The sequence below is a fragment of the Ictalurus furcatus genome, chromosome 23, assembly GCF_023375685.1.
Source record: "Ictalurus furcatus strain D&B chromosome 23, Billie_1.0, whole genome shotgun sequence".
NCBI lineage: Eukaryota > Metazoa > Chordata > Actinopteri > Siluriformes > Ictaluridae > Ictalurus > Ictalurus furcatus.
In genome coordinates, this window is record NC_071277.1 from 9,704,132 (window position 1) to 9,719,309 (window position 15,178).

A 15,178-nucleotide genomic window follows, 5' to 3' on the forward strand; every position below is an offset into this window, starting at 1 on the left:
CCGAAGAACATCTGTATCTTTGTGTTAACGCCGGATTGAAGGTGTAATTACACACAGCTACAGGTGTTCAGGAATTTACAAAAACCTGCAATCTGAGCTGGAAACAGATTTCACCAGGAACAGAAAAGAATCAGGATCGTTTCAGCTCACGTAATGGAATGTGTGGGATCTTTAACGTTCAGAAACATCTGGAAATTTAAAAGATGTTGTCCGTTTTCATTTTTTCACAAAACGTTTTATTGACAAAAAACCCCCAACATCATAAACTGGACTTTATACAGATAAGGAAAAAGTACAATTTCACACGATTGATTCATTGCCTCATCTTCATCACTGGATGTCATCGTCATCGAACAGGTCTTCAAAATCTGAGACAGAAAAAAAACAACAGAATTAAATTTAGTGAACAGAAAGAAAAAGAAAAAAAAAAAAAAAAAAAACACAACCCGTCACTTCCCAGAGCTTATATACGTGCAGGATTTCTCCTCATTAAAGACGTGTGTGCAGTTGTTTTTTTCTTCTTTTCCCTCCAGCATTGTTCCACTTCGCCTTGCGGATGAAGCTGCTTTCGTGTGACACGTGTTAAGCTCTTTTCAGCCGCTGCAGACGGAAACACGGCTTTAAAACTTGGAGCCGTGCTGTGCTGGAGCCAACGAAGCCCCGTAAAAAAGCCTTTACACATCAGGGTTCTGTTTCTGCTTTACTCTTTAACAGCCTGCATCTCGGACTCGTTCCTGACACCAAGCTAAAGCACATTTACTACCATTGTGTAGCCGTAATTAGATAAAAATCAAATGCATATAATAAGATAGATGGACTGTGGACTGGGTTTGCTTTAATACTCAAGGTGCAATTAAAGCTATTTATTATAAGGGTAATTGGAAGTAACTGCAGAATTTAAAAATAATAATAATAATAATAATAATAATAATAATAATAATAATATTGGCACCCTTTACAAGAGACTAGGCCATATTTTAAAAATAGACAAAATCTTGTTCTTATATAGAAGGTGAACACTGTTTTTAATCCAGTAACTCACCTAAATGATGAATCAAACACCGCTACACATTCACACATTTTTATTCCTGATAAGAAATAATAAAGTTTGATTTTATTTTATGTTAAAATGTGTGTCTGTTGCATCTCTCTCACCGAACACGAGATGCAGCGACCCAAACGAAACTGGGGGGGTGCCAAAACTTTACACCTCTTTAATATTCACTATACATCTCATTGTTACATGGATTTAAACACTGAATGTATTTACTTGGCTGTCCTTTCTTTGCCTCTTAGTCTTAAACTCTATTTATTAACATTCTGCTGTTAAGGAAAAAAAAAAACTTTAAACATGTGTGTGTGTGTGTGTGTGTGTGTGTGTGTGTGTGTGTGTGTGTGTGTGTGTGAGTGAGTGAGTGAGTGAGTGAGTGAGTGAGAGAGAGAGACTTAATTTTAAAAATGAAGTATTAGTTTTTTTATGTGCCCAAATCAGTCATGAAGGAAAGCAGGAATGAGAGAGGAGAGACTGGAAAAGGGGAAGAGAGAAGGAACGACAAAGGAAAGGAGGGAAGACAGAAAGCCAGGGAAGGGAAAAAAGGAAGAAAAAACAAGAGGAAGTGGGGTAGAAAGAAGAAGGAGGGAATGAAAGAAGAGTGGGAAGGAAAGAACAAATGAAAATAAGAAGAGAGGCAGGAAAGATGGAAAGAGAAAGGAAGAATAAATGAGGGGAAAATGGAGGAAAAAAGCAAATAAAGAGAAAGAAAGAATTAATATGTGACAAATAAAGGCTTCTTCTTCTTCTAAAGTCAGGAAAACCAGAACTCTAAACTTTGTGTTTGGACTGAATTCTGGAACTGAGGGAGCGAGGAAGAGGGGAGGATGGAAAGGAAGGAAGGAAGGAAGGAATCTTCCTGTCACGTGTCTCACCGTTGAAGAAGTCGGAGTGCACGGCTTTCTCATTAGCAGCCAAATCCATCAGCAGCCCGGTACTGCCCCCTGCCTGTGGTCACACACACACACACACAGATCATAATGACATATTTACTGAATTACTGGAAAAATCATCACTACTATACAAGAGAAAATAAAACAATAAATCAACAATTCCTCACATAAAAAACCTGATTCATTAAACATGAAATAATCAGTTATTATTTCAAGTTTTTAAAAATATATACATATATATTTAATAATATTAACATTTCAAGCTGTGTGCCACTTTATTTGTCCATGTCTCCTTTTATACAGCAGTGATTCATATTTATTACAGGTTTAATTACATTCATGAAGCTTTGGGAATCTTCTATAAATAAATAAATAAATAAATAAATAAATAAATAAATAAGCTGTGAAAATGTGTAAAATAATATTATGTGTTATAACTGTTATAAATGTGTACGTGGCGGAGGACACTGCATAAACATCAATAACAACAAAATAATGGTGAAAGAATCGTCGAAAGAAAGACGTAAATGAATCAATACATAAATAATATAAAAAATTAGACCACTAATTAATAAAATAAATGTAAAAAATTAATTCATGAATAAATAAAATGTTTTGAGAGTAAATAACTAACAACCAAATATTATTTGTTATAAATGTAAAACTATATGATTTTTAAAGAAAATAATAATAAAGTGAGTTTATGTACTTGATATAAAAGTATCTCGCTAGCTGTATCAATATTAGCTAGCTTTCAGCAAAGGATATCTTTGTTAAAATGTTTTTTATATGTAGCGACTTCCATCTAGTTAAATAACTAATAAATAACTACATTAATTTAACTGTGCGTCCCAATATATATTTTTAAAAGGAAAAATCTGATTAAAAGTGTACACTAACTAGCATTACAGTTGCCATAGTCCCCCGCACTCGTATGTCACACACATACAAATCCCGCCTCCAGAGTTTGACGTATCAACCAATCAAATCGCAATGCAAGGATACTCTAGCCAATCCAAAAGCAGGAGGCGGAATTTAGCGCAATGCGACTGAGGCGGGGGGAAACGCCTGTTTATTGTATCTGAAGTAAACATCGCTAGCATTACTTTCTCAAATAAAGAAAAAAAAATCAGCTCCGCGACACGAACCTCATCCAGATCCACATACGGTCCGGCTCCCTCAGGGAACATTTCATCCACTGCAGGCTTCATGTCTTCGAAATGACTGCTTAAAAAACAGCTAACGAGAGCTTTAAAAGCAGCGGACCAAGCTAGGCTAGTAAAGCAACTTCCGGTGGTGTCACATTTAAATGCAGCCGACTGGAAACCAGGAGCCACTGGCGCTGTTGGAGAACGGGTCTGAACCGTGTAATGCGCACAGCCTCGAATTTTATTTATTTATTTTATTTGTTTCGTTAGCATTTTTTTTCGTTTTTATAATTGTATTTAATTACAAAATGTTTGCAATAATGAATAGATTTTTTTCATAAACAGCGTTGTCTGCAAGCTGATTAACTCCAGAAACAAGAGTTTAATATACTTATGACAAGTATTTAATGTATATGTTTATATGAAGAATAGAGGACTATAGTGTTTAATACAGGACTTGTTACAAGTATAACTGATTACAAAATAATTTGACATTTTATAGATCAAAACGAACACACATCAAAGCCTATCTAATGTTTATAACTTTAAGGTTAAAACTTGAGAATTAACTATTATTGCTATTATTAACTACATTATTAAATATCAACTACAAACTATTCATATCTGTCATTATGCCTTAAATCCTCATGCAGAGAGAAGTCTGACTGCCCGTTTAGCGTTCATGTTGCTCAGCCACTTCATATCCCAAAGTGTCACCAAGATTCTGGTGGGCAAAGAAAGTTCTGGCCATCTCATTGATCTGGTTGTAGGCTCCGATACTGCGAAAGTACTCGATGTAGTTCCAGAAATCAGAGGTTGAGTACGGCCAGTACGGTCTGGCCAGGGGCTCATCATAGGGAACTGAGTATAAAAATACAGAAACATGACAGCAATATTGCACAGATGTGGAGGTTCTTCTGTTAAAAAAAGGAAATGTGTTCATCTTTTCCTTCACTTGTTTAACATTTTCTCTTCACTATTTAATGATTTTAAAAGTTTAAATGTTCCATTGTTTCCTTACAGATTCAGGAAATATTTAATGTGGAGGTAATATCACTGAAATATCCATTATATTTCCATGGAAATACCATTAAAGCACAACTTTTAAACAAGTGACCATCAGAAACCATTACAGTCCTGTAGGACAGGTTAAATACCGTTCTTAACTAAAATAATCAATAATATAGATTTACTGTGTGAGGAAAACCAGATAGAACTGGGTTTTAAGGGAAGCCCTGTTTTTTTTTTTATTGAAATAAATTATATTGTTGTGTTAAACTATTTAGAATTCATGGAAAGGTTTGTGTAGGTGCATAGAAAGAAAATCAAGAAAAAGAAAAAAAAATCTTATGGCTCAAATCAGATACGATAGGTCAAAACTATAACATCAAACCCTCCAGTACAAATAACATCTTACCTCCTTCAGGAATGACTCGAGCCCCTGAGAGAGAGAGAGAGAGAGAGAGAGAGAGATCTCTATTACTAGGCTACACAACTCACAAAGAGTTGATTCACATGTCAGCTCTTCGACTCAGGAAATATGAGGAGTTCTGTGCCAAGTTTTATTTTTAAAGATTTTTTTTGTCTCAAAATATAACACTGAGCTCACAGTCTTAATAAAAACATACAACATGGTGTAAATATGTTAAATTAAAGCTTATTCTTGAATTTTTATTATACTTGTGATTAAAAGACTAAATACATCTAAAGACTAAATAAAATCATTCCTGATTAAAAAATAATAATAAACAAAAGTTACTCACCACTGAGATGATTGGCGACAAAACACATGAAGAAAGCGTAAAACAGAACACACCACTTCATCTTTCCCTAAACACACACACACACAGTGGAATAAAATAAAAGTGCAAAGATTTTTTTTTAAATCAAATTTTATAAAACTTCCAGTTTAATCTTCAGTCTGGTTGTTTTGTACTAGATTTTTTTTTTAATCATTACCTGTTTTAAGGTGTTCTTCTGTTTAATAATCTGCGCTGCTCAAAGCTGCTGGAAATGTTCAGAGTTTCTGAATGGTGTGTGTGTGTGTGTGTGTGTGTGTGTGTGTGTGTGTGTGTGTGCCTCCTCCCCAAAATCTCCTCCATCCCCAAAATCAACCTCATACACATTTTGTGCATAGTTATTTATTTATTTATTTCAGATTTTTAACATCATGCACAGGAAGTATTTATGTAGGACAAACTGACATAACTTAAAATGTTATGATCATGTGTTAAGCTCAAGCACATTAATATATCTAACGTTCATTCTAATTATAAACATTCAGCAGATAGAACTGAAAGTTGGAATGGAATAGAGGATAAAAATGAAAATACATGCAAAATATAAAGTGTTTGGTCGATAGGGGGCGCTGTTTGGATGTGATTCAGAACTACAGCAGCCAAATAAAACAAACTTTGATAAAATATTTATTCCATCAAGAGGAACCATGATATGACAAAAACATTTAGAACAGAAGGAAAAAGTGCCGAAAAAATTATTTGTGTTAAAATCTTAATTAAAAGCAGAAATCAATATTATGCTACTAAGTTAAACACGTGTGCACATTAAAACATATTCAAGTTTACATTTTAATTAAATGGTTTTGGGTCAAATTTCAACACAAAACAACTAACAATTCCCATGAATTAATTTGCATAAAAATTTGCAATGGTCAGGGTTGGGGACGGGGTTAAAGGCGGGGTTAAGAGCGGGGCTAGCGTTTAAAACTTTTGATTCAGATAAAAATCTGTTAAATAACCATAAATTCAGCATCACTCATCTGAATTCACACTTTTTTCATGGAATTGAGTTATTTTTTATGTAATTTAATAATAATAATAATTTCTCCATATGACTATTTACTGCATGTAAAAGTAAAATGCACACAAATATAACTGATATTATGAGAAAAAAAAGTCATTGTAAGCACTTTTTCCACCTCCGCTTATTAAAGCGTTTATGCTAAGAGATTCATCTGTCATATTTGTATATGTAAATTTATGGACATGGTGGTGGTAGTTTTAAGCCCCGCCCTCACAGCCGTGCTGATCGGTAGGAACCATTCGACTGACATCGATGTTGTCCCGAGAGAAGACCTCCTTGGCGTGGTAGATGGTCTCCGGTGGGAGAGAACGGCTGCGGGACAGAATCCAGGCGTAGTCCACGTGGAACAGCCGGAGAACATCGGTGCAGGAGTAAAGCAGTGCCACGGAGTCGTAATCGGTGGATAAAACCCAGTGCGGGCTGTATGGAGTGACTAACACAGAGAGAAAGAGAGAGACTGTTTAATGGACTGAGTGAATATATAAAAACAGTGGATATCGTGATTATGATCTCAGTTTTAAATCTCATTCCTTTCACAGTAGAAAAAAAATGTGAGCACTCACCCTCACCACACGTAAATTATTACTCTAAATTACACTCAAATTTCTAGCTATACATGCAGATGCACTCACAAAGAGACAGAGAAAGCAGGAAAGTAGTCAGTTCTGATCAATAATTCTGATTGGTGCATAGGTAGCATCACTTCTATGGAATGTAGCTCCGCCCACCTCGAATCAGCCAGAAGAAAATGGCAGTGAAAACGGAAATTCTCTCAAAAATCAGCTTGTTCTTTCTTTCTTTTGCGGTAGAAAGTAAATTCACCACCAAATTTAGGAAGATTATTATAGAAATAAGTTTTAACAAAAAAAAAAATCTGTAAGTCTCAAAATCTAATAACTGCAACAACAAAAGAAATGATTTGGGCAATAATTTACATGTATTTAAGTAATCCTGTTAAAACGAACAGGAATGCTCCATCTCTACATGAGTCACTCAATAATCAGATTACTTTAGTAGCACCAAGTACAGTTCATATTAGATTAAAGTTTCATTAAGCACTTTAATTTTATCAGCTGATTAGCAAATTCACGCTGATAAACACAACATTGTTTAGTATCATAATCAGTCTCTTATTTGAGCTGAGTGGATTGTTCTCACTGACTCACTGATAGAGTTCCTGTTGTGTCTGTATCAAACGGCTGACAGGAGGCGTATCCAAACACAAACAAGCCTTCCGGACCAGAAAACAGTTTTCCAAGCAGGTTTTCTCAGCGACTTAATATACACTTTTGCTTAGATAATGGCTTAGTGCATTTTCTTTTTTTAATGAGATTCTACAGATCTTCCAGGTTATTTGTACCAGCAAGGAATAATAAAAAAAATCAACTATTGCACCTTTAAATACTCACAGTAGGAGAAACTGACTCCGAGTTTAGCCGGTTCTCTCTGGTTCTGTACGATGGCTGTTCCCTCAGCGGTCCTCACTTTTCCCTTACTGTAAACAGCACAATATAACATGTATTTATAATGGAATTAACTCTCATCTCATTTCAGTATAAATCACTGACCGTGTCCGGACATAAACAACTCTGATGGTCTTGTCAGGTCTGAGAGAGTAGTTGGTTTCGATGCATGTGCCTTTCTCATAGGTTGCTGGGAGTTTCTCGATTTCGTACCACTTTCCCAGGTACTGCAATAAAAATACAGCAGAAAAGGTGAATCCATTTACAGTACCTGAGTGAGATCTGAGAAATAAAGGGCAGGAAAATTTCTCCAAACCCTGTTCAGTTCAAAGTTCGGCTGGACCATCGGCGTCGGACACGGACCCCAGTGGAAGATCTGAGATGACACTGAGATGACCAGCGTCAGCGAAAACATCCACACAACGACGCGCTTCATGGTGGAGACAGTGCGACTGTCTGTGAGGTGGCGAGACGGTAATGAGCACATCATTAGCAGTTATAATGCATGAGTCGTCATGTGGTCACATAGTGGTATAAAGCTTCCTATTGTGCTGTCTAACAATAACTATTGTGCTCTGATGATTTGGGGAATTTTAATTCAATTTAATGACATTTATTGTTAAGCAGGAAAGTCCTACTGAAACTCATGTCCCATTTTGAAAAGTCAAAATTCTAATTAATTCTAATAAATGCCAAATGAGCATCACAAGCACTGGAAAATAAAACTCATAAAACCCAAATCAAGGCCTATTAGGCCTACATATTGCAGAAATAACTCAAATATAATTACACAAGCTCATATAAAACCAACATCTGATCAATAGTTTTAATTTTGTTCTCAGCTTTTCCCAGAGACCTACATTTGAAAAGAACAAACCCTAATATTTCTATATTTATATTAGGAAACCTGTTCCAGTTAAAATATATCAAGAACTCAGAAAAATAAAGTATTAGCAGCACAATAATAACACACATTGTACATTGTACTTGGTATAATTTTGTAATATGTAATATTGCAAGATTATATAATTAGCTAAGGCTGAATCTATTATTTATCTGATTTATCTAAAAACTGATTTGTTGCATAAAACTGCGAGCTGTGTAACATTAAAACAACACAATATAATGTCTCTTAATAAAGCAAAATAATAAACACTTTAAAGGCTTTAAATGAACAAAAAAAACTTCTGAGAAATAATTCCTACCTGCCTGGAACTCACCTTCTCGCAGATCAGAGTCAGTGACACAGATGAGGTTTCAGGAAGTCGCTGGGAACTGAAGGACTGAATGTATGAATTTGTGTCGTCAGTGCAGGACTCTTAACCAGGAGCAGATGATGAGGCAAACTGGTCATGAGACAAATATAAGAAAAAAATGTAAAGATCAAAACAAAGCGTGATTGTTTTTTCGGCTTGCGCGCGCGCGCGCGCGCGCGCGTGTGTGTGTGTGTGTGTGTGTGTGTGTGTGTGTACAATTTGTAGCATGTTAGGATACTGAATAAAAGATTACTAAACCTGTGTTAAAATAAAGTTTTTGATATGACAAATCCAAAGTACATATTTCTAGAAAAAGCGTGCAAATGTCCATCACAAACATCCCAGCATTTTATTTACATGCTTTAAAAGATCATGATTTGAAGTTTGATCTATAATGTTCATTTTACAAATCTCAGTAATAATAGGTTTGTGTTGAAATTTATGATTTTGCTTGGTGCTAATATAAACACACCATGTTGGTACAGTGCATATGAATGATGCTATAAGAGTCATTTTACACATGTGATCATTATAAAATCATTATTTCCTCGTTACCAAATACATTAGTTACCTTGTGGGGGAAATATTTAGGTACATAGCTTACTAATGCCATTGTACTGACACCTAATTTTGAAATATTGTAACGTATTACTTAGGGCTACTTAACGTAAAAAGAGATTTCATGTACTTTGTAGACGTTCCCTAAACCCTTCATCGCCTTTGCATGTCCCTAATACAAATAAACGTATTCCCGGAATGTTAAAAAGGATTCATATCTAAAGAAGAAGAAGTTATAACTAATTGTATGGGATCATGCAAACATCTTCTATTGTAGGAAATAATCTGAAAACGTGAAGTTTAAACTATACATAAAGTGTATATTAGGTGTGAGATATGATCGATATTAAATTCATCACAGGCGATCGTGGTGTTTTTGAGTCATGTGGAAAATGATTCATTTTGTCATTCGACTCATTTAGTTCAAGACACCAATTCACTGATTTCTACAGGCTTACGTGGAGTGGTATAATATATTATGTATATATTATGTATTTATCTGCTTGTTAACTATTAAAATATGTTATTTATTTATTTTTAAAAGAGTTAACGATAGCGACAAATGAATCATTAAGAGTGGTGATTCTGTAGAGTCGGTACACTTAAAAGACTCGTTCGAAAAGATTCACTGCGCGAGCTTTTCAGAGTAGCATTTATCCGTTAGCGTCAGTAAATAAATAAGATGGTAAGGCTTGAGAGAGAAAAAAAACTTACTAGCTGAATGTTTGATTAGAAAAGACCTTAAAATTACTGTAGTTATATGTTTCTTTCATATTTAATATTTTAGAAATACTTTATGAAATGTGCTTTATACCAGTCTGTCCTCGAGAGCGTTAGCGTTAGCTCTCAAGCTATGTGACTAGCTAGCTAATTTAAACTAGCCTTCTTTAATTAGTCAAGAAAAGTGTGTACACATAACTATGATGTATTTTAAGAATTTCACTTCAGTAGTTTGTTCAATTTATTATTTAGTACACTTTAGTATTTTACAGCATGTCAGTATTACATACAGTTTAATATTCAGTACATTTCGATGTTCACCTTATTGTTATTTTTCATGTAGTATTCTGTTAATTGTTCCTTACCCTTGACCTTTTCATGCTAAGTAAACAGTAAATTAATGAATTGCACTTCTTTATAAAGTATTGTATACACAGAAGTGTGTGGAATACTGAAGTTCAATTCAGTTTTAGTTGTATAGCACTTTTAATAGTGGACATTGTCCCAAAACAGCTTTACAGAAATATATAAATTCAGAATATAGATTTTAAATATATGAATTTAACTCTAATGAGCAGCCAGAGGCTTGTGCGGAATACTGAAGCGTGCGAAATACTTTTACATATGGTTGTATTATTGTGTTAAGATGATGTTCTGGTGTTAGAAGAAGATGCAGTTTATGGAAGAGTATGACTTTCTCCACATTCCAGAGGAACAGCGGGATGAGTGAGTGTTTAAAATGTTGTGATTCAGTTATACAGACACTAAAGGAAACAGAATCCTCTGTCACATAATGCATTGTTCTCTGTTTGTGCTGCACAGGAATTCAGACAAGGGCACGGATAAAGCTGAGCTTCTGCACTCCAACAGCTGCCTGAGGACGTTAAACACTGACCTGCAAAAAGCCGCTGAGATGGCAGAGGACAGCAATGTGCTTCTCAGGTCCGAGAACAGCGAGCTGAAGAACCAAATCAAAAGGTATCAGACGTCACAGATGTAGATGTAGCCTATAGGAACACACTATTATTCACATCATCTCACCTGGATGACTTAAAGTTACAGCTTTACCTCTGACTGCTACAAAGCACTGACACTGGAGACTCCTTCCATAAATGATAAATAAATATCTCCTTACAGAAAACTTCATCATAACAACGGTTTTTCAAATCTTTTTATTATCAGTGGAGCATCTGCCGTACAAATCCCTGTGAACGAGCTGTTACTATAGAAACCATAACGTATCTGAGCGAGCGCATTAATATAAACCTGCGCTACTGTCAGAGCTGCTGTTATAGAAAATTAATCAACACCTGACGGCCAATCACAATCCAAAATAAAAAGGTTCAGGTGTAAAGATGTTCAGGTTTTTTTTTTTTTTTTTTTTTTTTTTTTTTTTTTTTTTTTTTTTTTTTTTTAAGTTCCACTGTTGTGTGATTTAACACTCAGGGAACCAGATGTTCTTAAAATGGCTGCCAGGATAAACTTTAGCTGCTCAACTTAAAATGGCTGCCGGGATAAAATAATAACAAATTTGATTCAGACACCTTCTGCTAGTTATTAATATGCGTATGTGTGTTTGTGCAGCTTGAAGCAGTCGATTCAGAATGTTCAGCCTCTTGTGAATGAACTGGAGGAGATTCGAGCTGCAAAGACAGAGAAAGATGAGATCTGTGAGGCGATCGAGGCGAACCGCAAAGAACTCGTGCGTACAGAGGACAGAACTGAATATGTAAATATCTCACTCAGCATTTTGCTTAGTGATCCATGTGTTCAACAAATCATGGTTTATTGTTGTGAACTTGTGACAGGCAAAGGACAATCAAACACTCAGACAGCAGGTAGAAGCACTTTCTAGTGAGGTATGTGCAGGTCAGAGCGGTTCGTCTTCTCTCTTCTCAGCTTAATTTAATTTACTTGGTTAATTTATTGTGATTATGATCTTTCCTTACAGATGTCGAGTTTTCTCCTGGAAAAAGAGCAGCAGGAGAAGGAGATCACCAAGCTCAGCTGTGCCCTAAAAGCTTTACAGGTGATAGATTTTTGGTTTTAAAGAAATATTTCACTGCTTATGCCACAGCAGTGTTCGGTTCTGGATTCTGATTAGTCAGAAGGTTTAATTGTTTGGCTAGTTTATTTAACTTCTTATTCACGGAAGGAGTCTCCAGTGTAAAGCTGTAACTTCATCTTCAGGACAGAGGAGTTTACGCTTTCATGGTTTCTCTGTAACATGACAACCTGTTTTGAGGTCGATTCTTTCATTCTTAAATTCTTAAATTTCTTTAAAAATTTCAAGAGTTCTTATTCTTAAATTCTTTCATTCTTAAAAAAACATTATTTCATTCTTAAAAAGAAAATTAGTCATTCTTTCATTCTTAAAAAAAATGTTATCGTTAGAAAATTGCTGTATAAGAGGAATAAAACACACACACATTATTACATGTTTAATCAAATAAATTCACATTATGTTTTAGCAACAACTAGCAGAGAACAGGCTTCATCTGGAACAAAAAGATGAACTCATAAATCAGGTAACTTTAATTCATTCACAGCACAATCTTTATTAAAGTTAAACTCTTTCTACTGAAAGCGTAGAACAGGAAAAACTCGTTTTTCTGCACTGAGAGAACAAAACCTGGGTACTTTAACAAAATCCCTGATAATAGAAATATAAAAGCAGCTGTTGTGTCATTAAAGGTTTAAAATACGTGACTATAAAGCACAAATTCAACCCTATAACAATAAAATGTGAGGATGAGATAGACGTGAGAGAAAAATCTTCCCAGAGCTGTTCTTATGGGCTTTTAGCAAACTATCCAACACTGGAGTGATGCAGTAAAAAAAATAAAAGTAGTCCCGGTTCCTCTACACAAGCTTTTGTGGTATCAGTACGCCATCAGAGATACAAGTCCCAAGTTCTTCCCTCTGAGAAAGTAGTTCTATCTCTGAAAGGCTTCAATCCATTTAACACACACTTTAACTGAAGACTTCATAGCAGTGTTTGATTTAAAATAACGGTGTTTAAGAGCTGAGCTTAGACTTTTATTCTGAGAAAGTTTGAAGTAAACAGGCTTCGTGTTCATGGACAGAGATTAGCATAAAATATTGTATGGTAGCACTACTTGTATTGTTCTCTGCTTGATATATCGCTTTGCTTGTATTTTCTCATTTGTAAGTCGCTTTGGATAAAAGCTAAATGAATAAATGTAAATGTAAATATAATGTTTAAATTGTAGAATAATCCTTATGCTTTTCTCTCAGAGGGATTTTGCCATCGAGCAGCTCAAAGACTCGGTGTCCGAATACATCACCATTAAACAGGTACACCTGCTGATCTCGTTCACCACGTTAGGATTGGGGTTTTTATTTAAATATTTAAAAATATTTAAATGGGTGTTTTATTATCCAGGACATGAAGGAGAAGCTAAATGATTTGGAAGACCAGTTGGCATTGGCTTTAGTGTACGTCTGTTCTCTATACTTTTGAGTTATTCTGTCATTACACGCAAGATACCTGAGTAAATCCACATGTTTGTATATTTATTGTATTTAACAGAAGGGGTGAAGGAAGCTTCATGAACGTGGATACGATGCTGCCACTCACTACTGAGCAGTCCGTTTCACTCGGGGAAGAGCTTGGAATTCTGTCTAAGGATCCGGTAGATTTTTTTCCCTCTTATTATAACTTGACAGAATAAAGAGAGGCTGGTGATGGAACGACTGCTTATAGCTGCTATACCTTGTTTCATGGGCGTTCCTGAACAATAAATGTAACTATAAGTGGATAAAAAATACAACTTGTTCATTAGCAACTCACTGTAGTATAAGAGGAGTAAACCCATATTTAAAAAAAAATATAAAAACAATAAACTTCAATGTGGTAACTGTAAGTCTACTTCACACAACACCACCGGCATGGCATGTTGATTATTTTCCTGTAACAGCACCACACGCCAGTGGTTTATTCCTTACGTAATATTCTGCTGATGAACTAGATGAACCCTGAGGAAGAGCAGAAAGAGGAGGAAGAAGATGCAGAGACTCTGGAGGAACAACAAGCACTTCATGTGTCAGAAAAGTGAGATATATATATATTGATATATATTAATAACTTTTTTTAATTCACAGTCTGTGCTCACTAACTCCATTCTGCTGTTTATTTATTAAAAGAGTGACACACAGCTATAAGAGAAATATAAAGAAAAGAGCCTGTGCTGCTTTCGCACTCTGCTTCAGCTTGCTGGGGGTGTTCGGAGTGCTGACCCCCACCGTGTACACAGATATTTTGGACACCGTCCGTCACTTGATGAGACCCTACTGCCGAATATATCACACCGGCCTTCCTCCTTTATAAATACAAAATCTGCTCCACTGTCCAGCAACTGTATTTAATGGTATGGTTAATATATTACACGAGTGATGTTGAAGAAGTAAAAAATAAAAATAAGATGTGTCTCTGGAGTTGATGTTACAGCTGAGTGTTCAGTAGTCTGAAAATGTGATTTTAGATGTCCCTATAATGATGTACATAATAATATGTAATAATAATTATATATATTTCTGAATGTTTTATAATAAATCTGAACTTTTATCTCACTTTTTATAAATAAACTGAATATTATTTTTTTCTTGTATAACTTTTTTTTCTGGACGATTAATTGTCGCGGATGCACTTTCAGACACCGAGTGCTGTATAAACAGTGAATAATACACACAGCTGCTCATAAATCGGGATGATAGCAGGTGCTGGTGGTCATGTGACCGCGATGCAATGCTGCAGTGGCTGCTGGGAATTGGAGTCCATAGTCCATCTGGAGATTGATAACATTAGTGAAGTTCCCCTTAAACACTAATATTATTAATTTCCTCCACCTTTGTGAAATTTATGGTGCATGTTTTCCTCATGGCTGAGTCTTTAACTACTCGAACTGCTTGAGAGTTGTTTGAAAGTGTTTAAACTTTTTAATGTCTTATATAAGACTTAATGAAGCGAACATTTAAGACATCAGACACCTTAATTAGAAACGTTTAAAAATAAATAATAATCGGGCTTAGTTGCTGTGTTTTAAGGCAAGACACTACAGGTGAATAAGACGCATTAAAAAGAAAAAAGATATCCACTGATTGTTGTTAAGTTTTTATTGATCTTGGAATGTATTTAAAACATTTATTTATACAAACAAGGATTTTTGTCATTAAATGCATACTTATTAATAAGAACAAAAACATTGTTTTGATGTTAGAATTAAAAATGCTATGGAAATGAAAA

At 35.1% G+C, this 15,178-nt stretch overlaps 4 protein-coding genes across 9 annotated transcripts; 1 reads left to right on the top strand and 3 right to left on the bottom strand.

Annotated features, from left to right (window-relative positions):
- Positions 1 to 213: 213 nt before the first annotated feature.
- cops9 (COP9 signalosome subunit 9) lies at positions 214 to 3,237 on the bottom strand. Of its 2 annotated transcripts, none has more exons than XM_053611607.1 (3): positions 3,093 to 3,237; positions 1,927 to 1,999; positions 214 to 368 (listed from the first exon to the last, which is right to left on the bottom strand). In XM_053611607.1, exons 1-3 carry the CDS (start codon positions 3,153 to 3,155, stop codon positions 331 to 333), a joined length of 174 nt encoding a protein of 57 aa, XP_053467582.1. In that variant the 5' UTR covers positions 3,156 to 3,237; the 3' UTR covers positions 214 to 330. The 2 variants fall into 2 exon arrangements, with proteins under 2 accessions (XP_053467582.1, XP_053467581.1); XM_053611606.1 differs by lacking the exon at positions 214 to 368 and adding an exon at positions 381 to 600.
- A 487-nt stretch (positions 3,238 to 3,724) lies between these two features.
- On the bottom strand, positions 3,725 to 5,236 carry otos (otospiralin). 2 transcript variants are annotated; one of them, XM_053611608.1, is made up of 4 exons: positions 5,052 to 5,236; positions 4,856 to 4,922; positions 4,510 to 4,533; positions 3,725 to 3,953 (listed from the first exon to the last, which is right to left on the bottom strand). In XM_053611608.1, the coding sequence occupies exons 2-4, from the start codon at positions 4,914 to 4,916 to the stop codon at positions 3,766 to 3,768; spliced, it is 273 nt and encodes a 90-aa protein (XP_053467583.1). In that variant the 5' UTR covers positions 4,917 to 4,922; positions 5,052 to 5,236; the 3' UTR covers positions 3,725 to 3,765. The 2 variants fall into 2 exon arrangements, with proteins under 2 accessions (XP_053467583.1, XP_053467584.1); XM_053611609.1 differs by lacking the exon at positions 5,052 to 5,236 and having other exon boundaries at positions 4,856 to 5,023.
- Positions 5,237 to 5,250: 14 nt separating this feature from the next.
- apodb (apolipoprotein Db) lies at positions 5,251 to 11,126 on the bottom strand. 2 transcript variants are annotated; one of them, XM_053611605.1, is made up of 6 exons: positions 10,808 to 11,126; positions 8,584 to 8,724; positions 7,695 to 7,834; positions 7,484 to 7,605; positions 7,325 to 7,410; positions 5,251 to 6,348 (listed from the first exon to the last, which is right to left on the bottom strand). In XM_053611605.1, the coding sequence occupies exons 3-6, from the start codon at positions 7,812 to 7,814 to the stop codon at positions 6,113 to 6,115; spliced, it is 564 nt and encodes a 187-aa protein (XP_053467580.1). In that variant the 5' UTR covers positions 7,815 to 7,834; positions 8,584 to 8,724; positions 10,808 to 11,126; the 3' UTR covers positions 5,251 to 6,112. The 2 variants fall into 2 exon arrangements, with proteins under 2 accessions (XP_053467580.1, XP_053467579.1); XM_053611604.1 differs by having other exon boundaries at positions 8,599 to 8,724; positions 10,808 to 10,948.
- LOC128599703 (interaptin-like) lies at positions 9,816 to 15,165 on the top strand. Of its 3 annotated transcripts, none has more exons than XM_053611603.1 (12): positions 9,816 to 9,877; positions 10,559 to 10,638; positions 10,735 to 10,890; positions 11,497 to 11,641; positions 11,721 to 11,771; positions 11,864 to 11,941; positions 12,384 to 12,440; positions 13,171 to 13,230; positions 13,319 to 13,371; positions 13,466 to 13,568; positions 13,905 to 13,987; positions 14,146 to 15,165. In XM_053611603.1, exons 2-12 carry the CDS (start codon positions 10,583 to 10,585, stop codon positions 14,261 to 14,263), a joined length of 960 nt encoding a protein of 319 aa, XP_053467578.1. In that variant the 5' UTR covers positions 9,816 to 9,877; positions 10,559 to 10,582; the 3' UTR covers positions 14,264 to 15,165. The 3 variants fall into 3 exon arrangements, with proteins under 3 accessions (XP_053467578.1, XP_053467576.1, XP_053467577.1); XM_053611601.1 differs by having other exon boundaries at positions 14,080 to 15,162; XM_053611602.1 differs by having other exon boundaries at positions 11,497 to 11,614; positions 14,080 to 15,162.
- The last annotated feature ends 13 nt before the right edge of the window (positions 15,166 to 15,178 follow it).

Excerpts from the sequence above, each read along its gene's own strand:
- cops9 (XM_053611606.1), bottom strand. The coding sequence starts at position 3,155 with ATGAAGCCTGCAGTGGATGAAATGTTCCCTGAGGGAGCCGGACCGTAT. Across the intron at positions 2,000-3,092 it reads CGTATGTGGATCTGGATGAG|GCAGGGGGCAGTACCGGGCT; the intron begins GTTCGTGTCGCG and ends GTGTGACCACAG. Across the intron at positions 601-1,926 it reads GCACTCCGACTTCTTCAACG|CGGCTGAAAAGAGCTTAACA; the intron begins GTGAGACACGTG and ends TTCCGTCTGCAG.
- otos (XM_053611608.1), bottom strand. The coding sequence starts at position 4,916 with ATGAAGTGGTGTGTTCTGTTTTACGCTTTCTTCATGTGTTTTGTCGCC. Across the intron at positions 4,534-4,855 it reads TGTCGCCAATCATCTCAGTG|GGGCTCGAGTCATTCCTGAA; the intron begins GTGAGTAACTTT and ends TCTCTCTCTCAG. Across the intron at positions 3,954-4,509 it reads TCGAGTCATTCCTGAAGGAG|TTCCCTATGATGAGCCCCTG; the intron begins GTAAGATGTTAT and ends TTTTATACTCAG.
- apodb (XM_053611605.1), bottom strand. The coding sequence starts at position 7,814 with ATGAAGCGCGTCGTTGTGTGGATGTTTTCGCTGACGCTGGTCATCTCA. Across the intron at positions 7,606-7,694 it reads CGAACTTTGAACTGAACAGG|TACCTGGGAAAGTGGTACGA; the intron begins GTTTGGAGAAAT and ends TTTTTATTGCAG. Across the intron at positions 6,349-7,324 it reads CGGAGTCAGTTTCTCCTACT|TCACTCCATACAGCCCGCAC; the intron begins GTGAGTATTTAA and ends TCTCTGTGTTAG.
- LOC128599703 (XM_053611601.1), top strand. The coding sequence starts at position 10,583 with ATGCAGTTTATGGAAGAGTATGACTTTCTCCACATTCCAGAGGAACAG. Across the intron at positions 10,639-10,734 it reads CCAGAGGAACAGCGGGATGA|GAATTCAGACAAGGGCACGG; the intron begins GTGAGTGTTTAA and ends TGTGCTGCACAG. Across the intron at positions 13,569-13,904 it reads GAATTCTGTCTAAGGATCCG|ATGAACCCTGAGGAAGAGCA; the intron begins GTAGATTTTTTT and ends CTGATGAACTAG.